The sequence below is a fragment of the Indicator indicator genome, chromosome 27, assembly GCF_027791375.1.
Source record: "Indicator indicator isolate 239-I01 chromosome 27, UM_Iind_1.1, whole genome shotgun sequence".
NCBI classification, from domain to species: Eukaryota; Metazoa; Chordata; class Aves; order Piciformes; family Indicatoridae; genus Indicator; species Indicator indicator.
Window position 1 is genome coordinate 5,278,189 of NC_072036.1, and position 14,354 is coordinate 5,292,542.

The following is a 14,354-nucleotide window of genomic DNA, read 5'->3' on the forward strand; positions in this document are numbered from 1 at the left end:
TACAAATATACCCAAAACCTCTCCAAATTATAACATTTTCTTACTGCAAGAATTGTCCAGATATTTAGACAGAATTTATTGTATTTTATGTATTTATGAAGATGGAAAAAACCATCTATTATTTTAACATAAATTGTAGCTCTCAAGTACATTAAAGTAATGATGACTTATAAGAAAAAGAAAAAAAAAAAAAGAAAAAAGAAAGAAAGAACTTGAGGGCTTTATTTAGATCCAGTCTGTTATTGTAAATGATGCTACCAATTTATTTATTTTCATGTAACCTCCAGCAATAGAAGATGATTCTGATAAATTATTCATATTGCTGCAATATACACCTTTTAAAATTTCCATATCTGGCAACTAATAGGCACTTCTTGAATGCTTCAATAGGTTCCTTAGCCACATAACATGGCTGAAAGCTGCCTCATGATTAATTTCATCTAAATGTGGTAATTATCATACTTTGAAGTAATGCCTGCAAAACATGCTTTCACAGAGAGTTAGTGGAAGCAGAGGATTAACCTAGAAACATTTCAGTTCAGAGCAGCATTTCACCCAAATAGGAATGTATTTTCCTCTGAATTTTTCAAGACTTTCTATTACACCACTTGCCAGTCGTTCTCATTACCTTATCTCCTATCAACTTTTTCACAGCAATTTAGAGAGCAACAGAAACTGAAGCAACTTTCTGTTGTTGCTTCTTGTATTAGTGTATAAGAGCACAGTTAATTGATCATTCAATTATTGTGTTATGGACATAAGCTAATTATGAATGCAAGGTGGTAAAGGGTCTAGAGAACAGGTCTTATGAGGGGTGGCTGAGGGAACTGGGTTTGTTTAGTCTGGAGAAGAGGAGGCTGAGGGGAGACCCCATTGCTCTCTACAACTCTCTGAAAGGAGGTTGGAGTGAGCTGGTGGTTGGTCTCTTCACTCCAGTATCAGGTGATAGGATGAGAGGAAATGGCCTGAAAGTGTGCCAGGGAAGGTTTAGATTAGGAAAAATGTCTTTACAGTGAGAGTGGTCAGGTTCCTAAGCTTTTCCACACTGGCTTAGATTTGGTAAGGGTCTTCTGTGTGATCTTGTTCACAAACATGAAAGAAATGCATTAGCTGGAGCTTTGAGAGAGATTTGGAGAAGCAGGAATCTACTCCAGGCTGGATGGGAGGAATGGCTCAAATTCTCTCTCTCTTTATGTTAGCTGGAAATCCCCAATTTGTTCTGTCATGTGGGAATGTGTGGTAGTTTTGGCTAGGTGTTACATGAAGCTTCCCAAACTAAGCCTAAATGTTGTGGTTGTCAACAACTGCAGGAAGATAATGCCTTCCTTCTTGCCTCTATACTTAGGTTCCTAGCACATCTTCCCTTGTGTTTCTGCAAGCTGACAGAGTGCAGGTGGTGAGCAGCCATGGCTCAGCAAGCACACATAAACCATGGTAACTCAATAACATGCCAAATCTCACAGACTATTGTATCAGGATATTCATATAGGTTCTGTTGCATTTACACTTGAGGTTAAATAAGTGCAACTGTACCATGAATCAGAGAGAAGTGAACTGATTCACTGCATCATTCAAATGCACTTTGCAGTAAATAAGCTATTTCACCTCCCAAAGCACACACTGCAGTTTTCTGTCTGCCTATATTCTTTGTAACTATATTTTTATGCATATGTATGGGGTTTTTTTTGTGTTACAGATAAAAAAGAAGCTGCTGCATCCAAAGAGCTCAAAAGTAAGAAACTCCTGTGCCATAGGTTGTGATCTCTTTTGTATGTCATGTAGTTTCAAACAGCATGTTTCAATAATCCAAAATAAATAGTTACTGAGTTGTTAAAAGTACAAAGAAGAAAGTAGCTACACCATTGATAATTGTAAAGTGACATGTTTAGACTTCAGCTGCCTCCTACTTTCTAAATTCTTACTTATCCTACTTCTGATCCTACAGTGCTCTTTGTGACTGACAGTTTTGCCTTCACCTCTCTTCCATCACTATCTTCAAAAACAAAGGTTTCACAGGGAAGGAAAGGTCAATGAAATCTTAGCTGAACCTGCTCTCAGTGGCAGCAGTTTTGGTAAATGGGCTGAAAAAATGGAGAGTCCAACATTCTGAGGACCACCAAATGTATCTTCTCAAGTGCAAAACAAGGGTCCTGCCTGTCTGCTTGCTTCAGATTCAGACAGAGAGACTTCTGAGGCAGAGGAGAGGTAGAGACCAGGCTCTTCTGCACAGATAACAAAAAGAATGCTCTGAGAGCATGGTATTGTTAACGAGGGAACTCTTACATCTTCCCGTTCTACAAATTTGCAGACATCCATGCCTCAGCACAGCAAGGAGAGTAAGACAATTTCACTAATCAGACTTCATCTGCTCAGATCTCCGTTCCTAATATACAGTATGTAAGAGACATTAGGAAAGCTATGGGGCTTTGAAATCTCACTCAAATTCATGATTAAAGAATTCCCATCTATGATCTTTTCTGACCTGCATGGCAGAATAATCACCTGTCCTCCTCAATTTTGCAGGACTTTATTAAAAGATTTATTTTGGCAACCAAGAAAAACTTATAGCTTGATTTCCTATTCAGACCTGCAGAAACATCGAGCAAAAGATTCAGCTGACTTACTCTGCAAGTAATGTCCTGCCAGTGAAACAAGCAGGTCTTACAGGATTTGGGCATGATACCTCTCATAGAAGAGCTCCCTAGCAGCTGTCACAGCAAAATCTCCCAGCCCCATCAAGTGCAGGATGAAATTTTCATCTGAAACTTGTTCATATAAAGGTGCAGAGTCATTAACACTGAAATACTTTGTGCATTACAAAGTAAGATGCATATGATTACAAAAGAAAGCTTAAAACATTCAGCACTTTTGTTCCAATGCTATTGAAAAGTTAAATAAATAAAGTAAATAATCTAAGGTTTTGGTCAAACACATCCTTCATTTGAAATGTTTTCCTCAGTCACAAGTATTTTAGTTGCTCAGAAATTAAATAGTTCAAATGAAAATAAAAATATAGGTAGAACAAAAAGAACCCTGGCTTAAGTTGTTGCCACAGATGTAACAGAAAGCAAAAAGTCTTACTGGCCAATACACTCTAGCTTGAGAGCTCAGAAGTGAATAAATGCAGGAGTCCTCCAATTTTGTATTAAGGCCATCCTGTCACTTGCAGAATGTCTGTGTTAGATCCACAGCTTCTTCTGCAAGAACAAGCACTCAGGAAAGTAATTCTAAGTAAATACTTCTTCAAGGTCTTCTACATATTTCCCTGAAGGAGGGGTGAGCACCCCAAGTAATTACAGTGCTGTGATAATAATTAAGTTAGGCTGTAATTATCTGCTGCAGGATTTTAAATGGATGGAAACAAAACAATCCCACACATGAACAAAATATTTTGTTTTCCTTCTGTTGCACAAGACAATCTGATGCATCTTTTATGAACTTCTCGAAAGACTGGAGGGGAAGAACTCCAAATTACATTCCTGATTTAGCCATATTCTTTCTCATTGTAATAACACAGTGGCAGATGTGAAGGATTAACTAGCATTTTTTTGGCATTCTGTATTTCAGGTTGTGATTAAAATGATTAATTATTTCCTCTCACAATATGGAGATGTGAATTTTAAGGTAGAGCATCTTCTGGTTGATGTAGCAAGACCCATTATGAATGTTAGTGGGGTTTGGCTTATGTATACTTATTAAATTGTTGTGGTTTAAATATGGTTTAGTTTGGTAGTTCCTGAGAATAAAAGTGATCAGCTGAACATTAGTAAAAATTGAATAAATCCAGCAGGCTAGGTAGTCTGAGGTGGGGCTGAGATTCTCCAGGTGTGCTTGAGGATGTACACACCCTTCATTTAGGCCTTCATTCTGCACGGAAATTTCCCACCTCTGCAAAGAGAGGACAGTGCAAATATTTAATTAAAAGCCCAAGAATAGATGAACTACAGTTACACAGATGGAAAGCCTCTTTCTCTGCTAGGGGAACCCAGTAGCTCCTCTTTCAAGAGCAGGATCAAACATGACTTTGTCCTACTAGTGCTCTTCCATTCCTCAGGATGAAGATTCCTGGCTGTGTCTGTGAACGTACTTTAGATATGTAGCCCACTTTCGCCTTTTCTCATCAAGGAGAGGTTCAGATTAGGAGAAAGGATACCCTGATAATAGCTGTGGGATCCTAAAAGGAATCACTGATGAATTCACAGCAGGGAATCCTCATCAGCTGCTGTGGGCTGGTTCAAGACCTTTTGCTCTCATAGCCTCGCCCATAGTTGCTGCCTGAGTGGTAAGCCCATGCCCAAACCCCTAGATACCTATTTTGCTCTGCTTTCTAACAGATATTGAATCATTAGGCAGAAAAGGCTGGGAGAGAAAAGTGATTCAGTCTCTCACAGCTAGAGTTTACTAGCCCTTTGGCTGGCTATTTTGTTGATGCTTTTGAATTTATTGAAGGCAGCTTAGGTCTTTTCTCTTTGGGTAATTGTCTTAACTCTTCAGTGAAACAATTGCTAGAGGCTGTAGCTCATTGGAAGCCTTTCCTCAGATTTATGGGGTTTTTACAATATAATGTTTTGTAGTAATTGGTTTAATTTGTTCTCTTTATTTTTAAGAGCCAGCAAAAGCTCCTGCAGCCAACCCAGCCAACAAAAAAGCAGCAGCACCAGGTAAAGAAGTACAATGTTCCCATTTATTTTCCTTTTTAATTTTTATTTTATTATTTATTTTATTCAGTTTATTGCATCATAGCACCATCTGCTGGAGTCTACAAAAGCCACTGTTCAGGGAAGTTTGGGTTTGTTTGCTCTAAGCTGTTGTAATAATTTGGATGTGGACTCTTTGCTTAGAACCAAAGCATTTGACATTGATCTCTAATGTTATGGTTGCTTCTCATCCTCCCATGAGAGGTGGGAGAGGCCGTGCTGCAGGGCTTGAGACCAAAAAATTAATCTGAATGTAGACTGGTTTGAACAGCAATAGTTACAGAAAGTAGCTTTCATGTGAAGCTCTATTTGAGCCCTTCAAGAAGGGAATTTGATTTCTCCAAGTGCTGATCTCAGCACAGGTGAGAGCACAGAACCTCTTAGATAATCATAAATATCCACTCAAAAAGACAAGCAAACTTTTTTTTTTTTTTTTAACAAAATAAGGGTACAAACTACTGTCTGAATTCAGGCTGGATTGTAAAAATCTACTGCTTTTTATTGATTTCTGCTCTCTTCTGCTTCACAGCCATCTTCAAAATGCCATGGCACCTTTTTAATTAATAAAAGCCAGTATAATGAATAACAGTCTAAAGAACCAGGCTCTTTGTAGTTTTACTCAATTTTAAATTAACTAACCAAACCCCCCAGGAATTCCCATGTGAAAATGTGATGCATGTGAGACCATAATATTATTCTGCTCTAAAGTGGTGTGGGCAGAGGTGCACCAGCTGTGCCAGTGCTGGCATTGCAGATTGGCCATCCCCATCCTCTGCTGCTTCTTGCCTCCAGCTGATCCCACTCTGTGTGGATCTGGGATCTTTTCTTTGTTTTCTTTCTTTAAGATTTTCTGGATGGCTTTCTCTAATTCAGACCTTTTCAGCTGTCTGTCTCAGAAATCTCCTACACTCCACGTAGGAATATTAAATTGCATGAGTCTGGAAGGATCAGTGAAGTGAGGAACACCTTCAGTTGTGCCTCTACCACAGAAGGACATTCAGACTGGAGTTGATGTAGAGTATCACAGGGCACATTGCACAGCTGGATGTTGTACTGGTCTAAGAAGAACTCTTTCCATCCCCATGCTCCCAGTCCCTGCCTGCTGTGTTTGTTTGACACCACCTTCAGTTGTGTTAACACAACTGGTAAAACAGAGTAAGCAATGCCATTGCCACAGCTTAGAGCTAAACACTGTCCTAGAAATGTCTGTGTGTGTGGCAGGGTGTTCAGCCTGGATTGTTTTGGTAAATCTGGCTCCACAAACATTTACATCCCTGTAACTGATAATTTCTTAAAGCAGCTTTGTTGCCAAAGTGTGTTGTATAGCAAGACCCTTAAATGTCTCAACAGTACACCACAGAAATCGGTATGTTAGAACCATATGCTTGTAATTAATTCACTCCACCTGCTTGCACCCAATATTTGTGTGAATTTCTGAAAAATATTCCAATGAGTCTGCTTCTTGGCAAGAATGGTGATGACATTCAGATTTTTTTTTTTTTTTAAAAGGGAAGTGGGGGGAAACTAGCCTGGTTTCTGATGGAAAATTAGAATGAGTTTGTCTGTTCTGAAACATTTCTAAACATCTCTATAGCTAGTTTGCCTTAAAAATTATAAAGAACAGTAAGCTTTGATTTCTACTTTTTTTTTTTCTTTTTCTTCCCTCCCTAAATGACACTATTCCCTGCAAATTAATTTAACCCCAGAATAACTCACCATATCAAAACATTAAATGTGCTTGTTTGGCAACGTGGTAATTAGACTGTTGCCTATTAGTGCAGTAAATTAAATGCATTACCCAATTTCATATTTCATTTTCTTTCACATATCTCATTGCCTCACAACCTGTACCCTAGAATGCCTAAAGCTGAAGGTTTAGTCCTAATAACAGACTGAGCAGACTGGGAGCACAGCTGGTCATCTTCCAGTGTTTCCACATCACATATGTTCCTGGTCTTAGTGTCACTATTGAAGAAAACTCTAATACACTGTGCACTATTTTTATCTTCATATATTTACATGGAGAAAGCAAAAAAAAAAAAAAAGTGAATATGGAATTTGGAAATCAGCGAGAGCCTCTGTGTCTGGAAACTGATGGCTGCTCTTAGAAAGCAGCAACAATGAGTATCTCCTGCTTGGTTTTCAAAGTGGGTATTTTCAAATGGGATCTTTCCTCTAAATGGAAAAAAATATCTCTCTGGCAACCATCTGAAATTGGGCTGGAGAATATAACATTTGGCTTTAAAGCAGAATAGTTTCCCAGAACTCTGCAAATGGTGTTATTTTGAAAGGAGAAACCACAGTTGAAGGTATTTCATGACACTACTCATCTTCAGTTACACTGTCTTATGGTGCCCCCCTCTAAAAACATCTTCAATGGCAATGAGCTCCACATGCTCATCACAGAATCACAGAAATGAATCCTTAATGTTGGAAAAGACCTCAAAGATGATCAGGCTCAAGCTTATCTCCCTTAGCTAGAGCCAGGGATGGGAGCAGCTTGTCTGTAAGCCCCTCTCATGGGATAAGCACTTCTGCCCCTTCTTTAAGCACCAGTGATAATGCTTCCCCCTGATGATTTGTTTGGTTTTAAAATCAGATCTAACTATTTTCAACAGTGTAAAAACTAAATCCTAATTGCAGCTTAGAATTTACTTGGAATGGTCTTGCAATTTTTAATTTAATTTTACAGTATGTTTAACAGATTTTGTACTGCCACTTAACTACCTAATTACTGATTTTTAATGCCTAATTTTTTTTATATCTTCCTCTCCACACACAGGCAGGAAAAAAAAATCTTATTCATTGCTCCCTTTGGGTTCATAGCAGGAACTCTTCTTGAGTTCTTGAAAATCAATGAAATTCAGTCTGGACCCAGAAATAAAATAAATATGACAGAAAAAATAGTCACTTTTAAGTGCTCAGAAGTCAGCTGCTTCCAATCTCTTAAACTGACACTGTCAGCTGTGCTTGTTATTATTATTATTTTATTATGTTTCTGATTTTTCCACTGTTCATAAAGAGTATAAAGACCAGGAGGAAAAAAAAAACACAAGGAAAAGGGGGGGAGGGGGCAGGGGGAAGGACATTATCTAGGAAATTATATAGGAATTCAGCTTATGGGCTAAGTGCAGAATATCAGAATGCAGAACAGACTGAAAAAAATGCTCAGAGGATCTTTCAAAGAGGTTCAGACCATGCTGCCTAATGCAGGAAGACCTACTGGTTCTACAGCCTAAGGACAGTATTTACCTGGCAGAGAAATTATTTTAGTTCTTGTTTCAAGGTGGGAAGCAACTAAAATGGCAGCAGAGAAGAATCTTACTACCTGGTATATGGTATAACCAGTGTTATTTTACTTTAAAAAGAAGAAATAACACAAAGTTGATGGGACAGCAGGTATGCTTAGAAATGGATGAAAAGTGTATGAGGGAGCTGGGCTCATTGGTTGTCTTTTAATGATCACCTATAGGACACAGGTCCATAGAAAGCATTCTAAACTCATGTAAATTTTACAAAACATTAATAAAAATCAACACATCCGTTGAGTAGTTTACCAAGACAGTGGAAAAGGCAAGATTATCCTGGATCCTTTTTCAGGTTTCTCAAAAGTTACATGTCAGGGATGTATTCTACTCACAACATCACACATCCTGCATCATTCATCCACCCACCTACCCTCTTCTTGTGTAGATACATCACCCAAGAGGTGAAACAACAAAACCAGTGTGAAGGGTATGTCACAGACCCCATGTAAGTACTTTTGGAAAGAGGAGTAAGAGAGGATGCTTCACTCTCTTTCACAGTATATGAACATGGTCCTAGTAGAGTTTACCATCCTGCAATCTCTGCAGTCTCTAATGTCTGAATGCCTCTACATGCCCCCAAACTTCTCTTCATGGGCAGCCATTGCCTCTGGTTAGCATCTCTGCATGCATTTCTATGGTGCAGGTATCACCAAGAAGATTCTTCTGACAGCAGGAACAGGCTGTTCAGTTTTCTAGTCCCTGGAGCTAACCCTCCCAGACTTTTTTATGACACAGGCACAGCCATTCTGCAAGTTTATTTTCTGGGCTTACAGTTTAACTCTTCAGGGACATGTGCTAGAGGTAACTTACTGCATACACAAGCACAGGCTTTGCAGTTTGTTTCCAGACTGTGTAAATCTTCACTCATATAGCCAGAGTTTATGCAGCAGTAAACAAAATAATGAAACCCTACCTTGTATTAAACCTGCTGCTCAGGATCCTTGGATTTAGGTCCAGGATCGTTCTGTAGTCATTTTGAATCACAGAGGCTTTCTTTCCAGTCCAGGTGACCGTAGTTCTTCCTCTCCTTTGGAAATTAAACATCATATCCGTTGACTTATTCAGTTTCTTCCCATTTTTAAAAGGAGACTTGCAGGCTTGTCTGCCTTTACACAGTAGGTGGGAATTCTCTGATCTGAGCCCCCAGCAACCTGAAGGATGGGAGAAAAAGATTCTTGATCCTCACCTGTGTGTTCCAGAGAGCTTCCACTAGGCTTAGTGAAACCTCACAGCTGATGCTGTTCATGGCCTGACAGGAATGCAGTGTACCCTCAGCAACTAAAATCTTACTGCTGCTACAGCAGTCCATCACTCAGCCACTTCTTAGTATCTGCAGGAATCTATTATGTGGATGGAGATGAATTCCACAAATCATTCCAACTGACTGACATTTTCATCCCAGCTCAAATCTGAGATAATACTGTAGACGAGGAGGATTGTGTAAACTGAATCATTATCTAACTCTGAATGGGAAACAAAAAAATAAAATTACTGCTTGACTTATGTTATAATCTACACCCTCAAAGGGGAAGACTTTTCCAACATTATAAGACTTGACTTTACAACCTTGAATTCTTTACATACAGGATTTATTTCAATGGAGCACGAAATAGCTTAGCATACATTAAGCTTCCTAATCTGGAAGTCAATTTTTATTCACCATTTTAAAAAACTTTTTTTTAAGTAATATAATTTGGTTTTGGTTTTGGTTTTTGCTACTACTGCTAGACTGTTGAAATGCCCAGTCTCCCAGCCTGCCACACTACTGTTAGATGCTCCTTACAGTATCCTCTGTTTCAGGAGGAGTTAAAACAACCTCCTATGCTTCCTTTCACCTCATTGTGAACTGTGAAGATGTACTAAAAGTACAACCTTGGGTTTATTTTGTTTTGTTTTGTTTTGTTTGAGCATCAACTATTACTAAATGCCTGTCTATGTAGTGCAGCAAAGTAGTGGTAGCTCTAACACAGCAATGCCATTACTTTGAGAGCAAGGCAGGGGGAGCAAGTTAACTGCAAAAAAGAAATTGTTTGCTGCATGAAAGACCCAATAATGAGACTAGAAGAATGTCAAAATTAAATGCTTTTTAAACACAAATCAGAGCTAAATGGGTTATTTAAGTGTACACTCTTTACTGAGAAGGCATTTTAAAGTGTTTTATTCTGAAGCCAGCAATCTTTCCTAGTCCTGAAGTTTTTTCATGATTTAACTACACTTTTTCTCAAAACTTGGGCCCAATTTCAGCAAAGCACTTAATGTATCTTTAACTCTGTCCTGACTCAGCAAAGCATTTAAGCACATGCTTAAGCTCTATTGAATTCAGACTACACATACATCATGATTACTTTCCCAAGCAATAGTCTTCTGGAAATGGTACCTCATTTGCTTTGCTAGAAAGGCAATAAATAGGCCTCATCTTGGTCATTGAGATCATTAAGGGAATAGCATTTGATTTTCCAGAGAGTGGTGGTGTGGACTATACCATAGTACCTGTGCATATATAGAATATGATTATATTCTTTTCCTTCTCTGCTCTGCCCTGGTGAGGCTGCACCTGGAGTATGGCATCCAGTTCTAGGCACCCCAGTTCAAGAGAGACAGGGAACTGCTGGAGAAGGTCAAGAGGATGCCCACAAAGATGCTGGGGGCACTGGCATCACGAAAAACTTCTATACCAAAGCCTCAAAGGCTGGAACCTGCTGCCCAGGGAGGTGTTTGAACCATCATCCCTGGAGGTGCTTAAAAGTCATTTAGATATGGTGCTTAAGGTGTAGTCATGGCCCTTGCAGAGTTATATAATCATAGAATCAGTCAGGGTTGGAAGGGACCACAAGGATCATCCAGTTCCAACCCCCCTGCCATGGGCAGGGACACCTCACACTGGATCAGGCTGGCCAGAGCCTCATCCAGCCTGGCCTTAAACACCTCCAGGGATGGGGCCTCAACCACCTCCCTGGACAACCCATTGCAGGCTCTCACCACTCTCATGGGGAAGAACTTCTTTCTCATGTCCAGCCTGAATCTCCCACTTCCAGCTTTATTCCATTCCCCCTAGTCCTGTCACTACCTGAGATCCTGAAAAGTCCCTCCCCAGCTTTCTTGTAGCCCCCTTCAGATACTGAAAGGCCACAAGAAGGTCACCTTAGAGCCTTCTCTTCTCCAGACTGAACAGCCCCAACTCTTTCAGTCTCTCCTCATAGGAGAGGTGCTCCAGCCCTCTGCTTATCCTGATGGCCCTTCTCTGGACACCTTCCAGCATGTCCATATCCCTCCTGTAATAGGGGCTCCAGAACTGGACACAGTACTCCCGGTGGGGTGCTTGGACTTGGTGATCTTAGAGGTCTTTTCCAACCATGGTGATTCTGTGTTGGGCTGAGAGAACTGGAACTGTTTAACCTGGAGAAGCACAGGCTGAGAGGGAGTCTTCTCAATACTGATCAATATCTAAAGGGTGGAGGTCATGAGGATGGGACTGGGCTCTCTTCAGTGGGGCCCAGTGATAGGACAAGGGGCAACAGGTACAAACTCAAACACAGGAGGTTTCACTTAAACATAAGGAAAAACTTCAAGTGGTTTGGGAAAGGGTTGCAGAAGAAGGTTTGGGTTCAGGTTCTCTTCTGTCTCCCAGCTGCTGTAGCAGTGTCACTAGTAATGAAAGAAACAAACTCCCCACATTTCTATGGGTTTAAGAGTGTGTTATACAGAGCTTTGCCAACTTTCATTAAAAAGAAAAGCCATTTGTGATATGCCTCTGGACTTAAAATTATTGTAAAAGAACCTCTATAGAACCTCCTTAATGTTTGCAGTTTTGAAAAGCAGAAAATAAAGCTAAATCAATGGAAAATTTTGTGTTTTGCAAAACCACTTGCTGAGTGCTCTTAATGTCATACTGTTCCCCAGTCTCATGAGAGCTGACAGATCTTAGAATGAGGGAGAAAAATAATTGCTTCAGAATCACTAAAGTCATAATTACATTTCCTTCAGTTTCCAGGAAGCTATCCTGAGCAATAGCAAAACAGAAAACCCCATGAAACCAATCAAAATTCTCATTTCACAGAATGAGTCCTAAAATATCTATATGAAATTGGATACTCTGAAGAGCACTTGGGCTACACAAAAGCAAAGCTGCAGCTGTTGTTATGATTAAGCCCATTGAGTCAGCCAAACCACTGAGTCCCAAACTTCTATACCCTCAGTTTTTGCTGTATTTCTCCTCCTTGGTCTATACTACAGTTGCCACCCAAGGTAAGAAGCTATCAAGAAAATACAATATTCATTCATGTGGTGAACTGTTTAATGCCAGCTTGCTCTCTGTCTCCACCACTTTCCCATATTTCTGAGGCACATTCAGCTTGTCCATAGGCATCCATTTAGACCACCTTGAAGCAAAATTGCAGATATTTTAACTTACACTGTATCTAGAACTTCCTTTTGGCACCTAATTCTAAGTGTTAAACCCTTTGGTGTCCAGTATTAATAGCTAATCTGACCCTGTTTGGACAGTGTGAAAACTGCTGGAGAAACTGATGACAACTGATGACAACACACAGTAGAGAAGGGCTCACATGAACTGAGAGTCCAAAGGGATGTGCAAAATCCAACTGCTGCTAGTAGCATGAAAATTATTGTTCTGGGTAACTAAGCAAAGCAGTACAAGAAGAGAAAATTATGCCTGATTTTTTTTTCTTTTTCTTTTTTTTTTCAGAACCACACAAGAAAGAAAAAATGATGGACGCTGGTGAATATTCTCCCCTTTTTATCTTACTTTTCAACTACCCTAATGGTTTTACATTTATTCATGTCAGAAGTCAATATTTGGGTTTGGTTTGTTTGTTTGTTTTCACAGCCAAAACAGCAAAGAAAGAAGGAAAAGTACATGGTAAGAACAATGAGAAACAGTAAGTTTTAGAGTCATTCATTTGGTTTGATGTTCAGTAGATACAGGATTAGGTAAAACGATCAAAAAAAAAATAAAGTAAGTTAGATATAAAGATCTGCATGTTTAATCAAAGTTACTTCAGCAAAGGAACAACTGTGGAGGAGACAGGAAGCCATTGGCCATCCAGAACTGAGTTCAAATGTTGTTAAGAAGAACAAGGAGGGTGGGAAATTTTTATTTCAGCTTTTAAACGGTTTGTCAGGAATGGGGGACAGATTGGAAGTGGATGGAGAACAAAACACGGAACAGGAGCTTCAGAGTATGGAGGGGAGGAAAAGTGTGGGTTGCTTTATTTTGTTCTAATTCCAAGCTCCCATGTTTTTTGTTGCTGTAGCTGGGTGAGATTCTTATTCCTGACTAGAATCTACTTGTCCAATTTATCCAAATTTGGGAGAGCATAAGGATTTTCAACTCCTTCTACAGCCAAGCATGATGACTCATTCATCAGATGACTCTGTTTTCTCAGATATATATTTTGAGCAAAAAATACCCACAGCAGACAGTTAAATTATAGAAAAATAAACCCATCCTTCTTTTTTTCCCCTTTTTCAATAGCATAAAAATCTGTCACATTGCTTCAGAGTGAAGGTGTGAATAACGAAGAAAGAGAAATGTGGTAGTTCCATTTATTTGGATTTAATATAATGTATTATTATTATTAGTGTTACACATGATTGCATTTGATTTAATTGTGATGAATTATAAACAAATTAAAGGAAAAAATACATGTTCAGGGAAGGCTTTTCAAAGTGGATCTTCCCCTGTATCAATACTAGAAGAGTTCTCTGCTTTTAGTTTTCAATAAAAGAGAAAAAAAAAAATCCTCTAAGTTCCCTAGGCTGCTGAAATTTTCTATCTCCTACCCCTCACTTATGTTTGATACGTGCCTACTCCGAAGCCTGGCTTTACTCCTCCTCTCCTCATTACTTGAAAACAGAGGAGCTGTTGAAGCTCCATATAGCTTACCTATTGACCTTGTTTCCCAGTGGTTTTAATCTGTAGGTGAATTAGGTCACCTGCCATTAGACTATCCAAACAAGCAGTACATATGGGTTGGGTTTTCTCTGCATTAAAAAATGAGCACTTGCTCTGCATAGCTAAGCAGCACATCAACCAAGGAAAAAGGTGCTAGCATCAGTTTTAAAATCTTTATGCTTTTGCAAAAAAAAAAAAAAAAATCTTTCCTGGAATGTTTTCTTTTCTTTTACAGCATCTGTGGAAACTCAGAAGTCAAGAGGTGGGTAACTTTGTTAGTTTTTAAAACTGAAATGGAATAATGCTCTTGCTAACTAGACTGTAAGTGAAAAAGCTTCTTGAGATAAATCTGCTAACAGGTGACTTTGCAAACCCAAGTTGGCCTTTGAAAGTGTAATAGCTCCTTCCCTGCAGCACCTCAAAGCACCTCTAGAA

General features: G+C 39.3%; 1 protein-coding gene across 1 annotated transcript in view; it reads left to right on the forward strand.

Moving 5' to 3' along the window:
* The window catches only part of TRDN (triadin), a 212,119-nt gene that overhangs the window by 131,588 nt on the left and 66,177 nt on the right, over positions 1 to 14,354 (forward strand). The window contains 4 exon segments of the mRNA XM_054393020.1: positions 1,697 to 1,732; positions 4,608 to 4,661; positions 12,711 to 12,743; positions 14,155 to 14,181. Coding sequence (XP_054248995.1) covers positions 1,697 to 1,732; positions 4,608 to 4,661; positions 12,711 to 12,743; positions 14,155 to 14,181 — 150 coding nt within the window.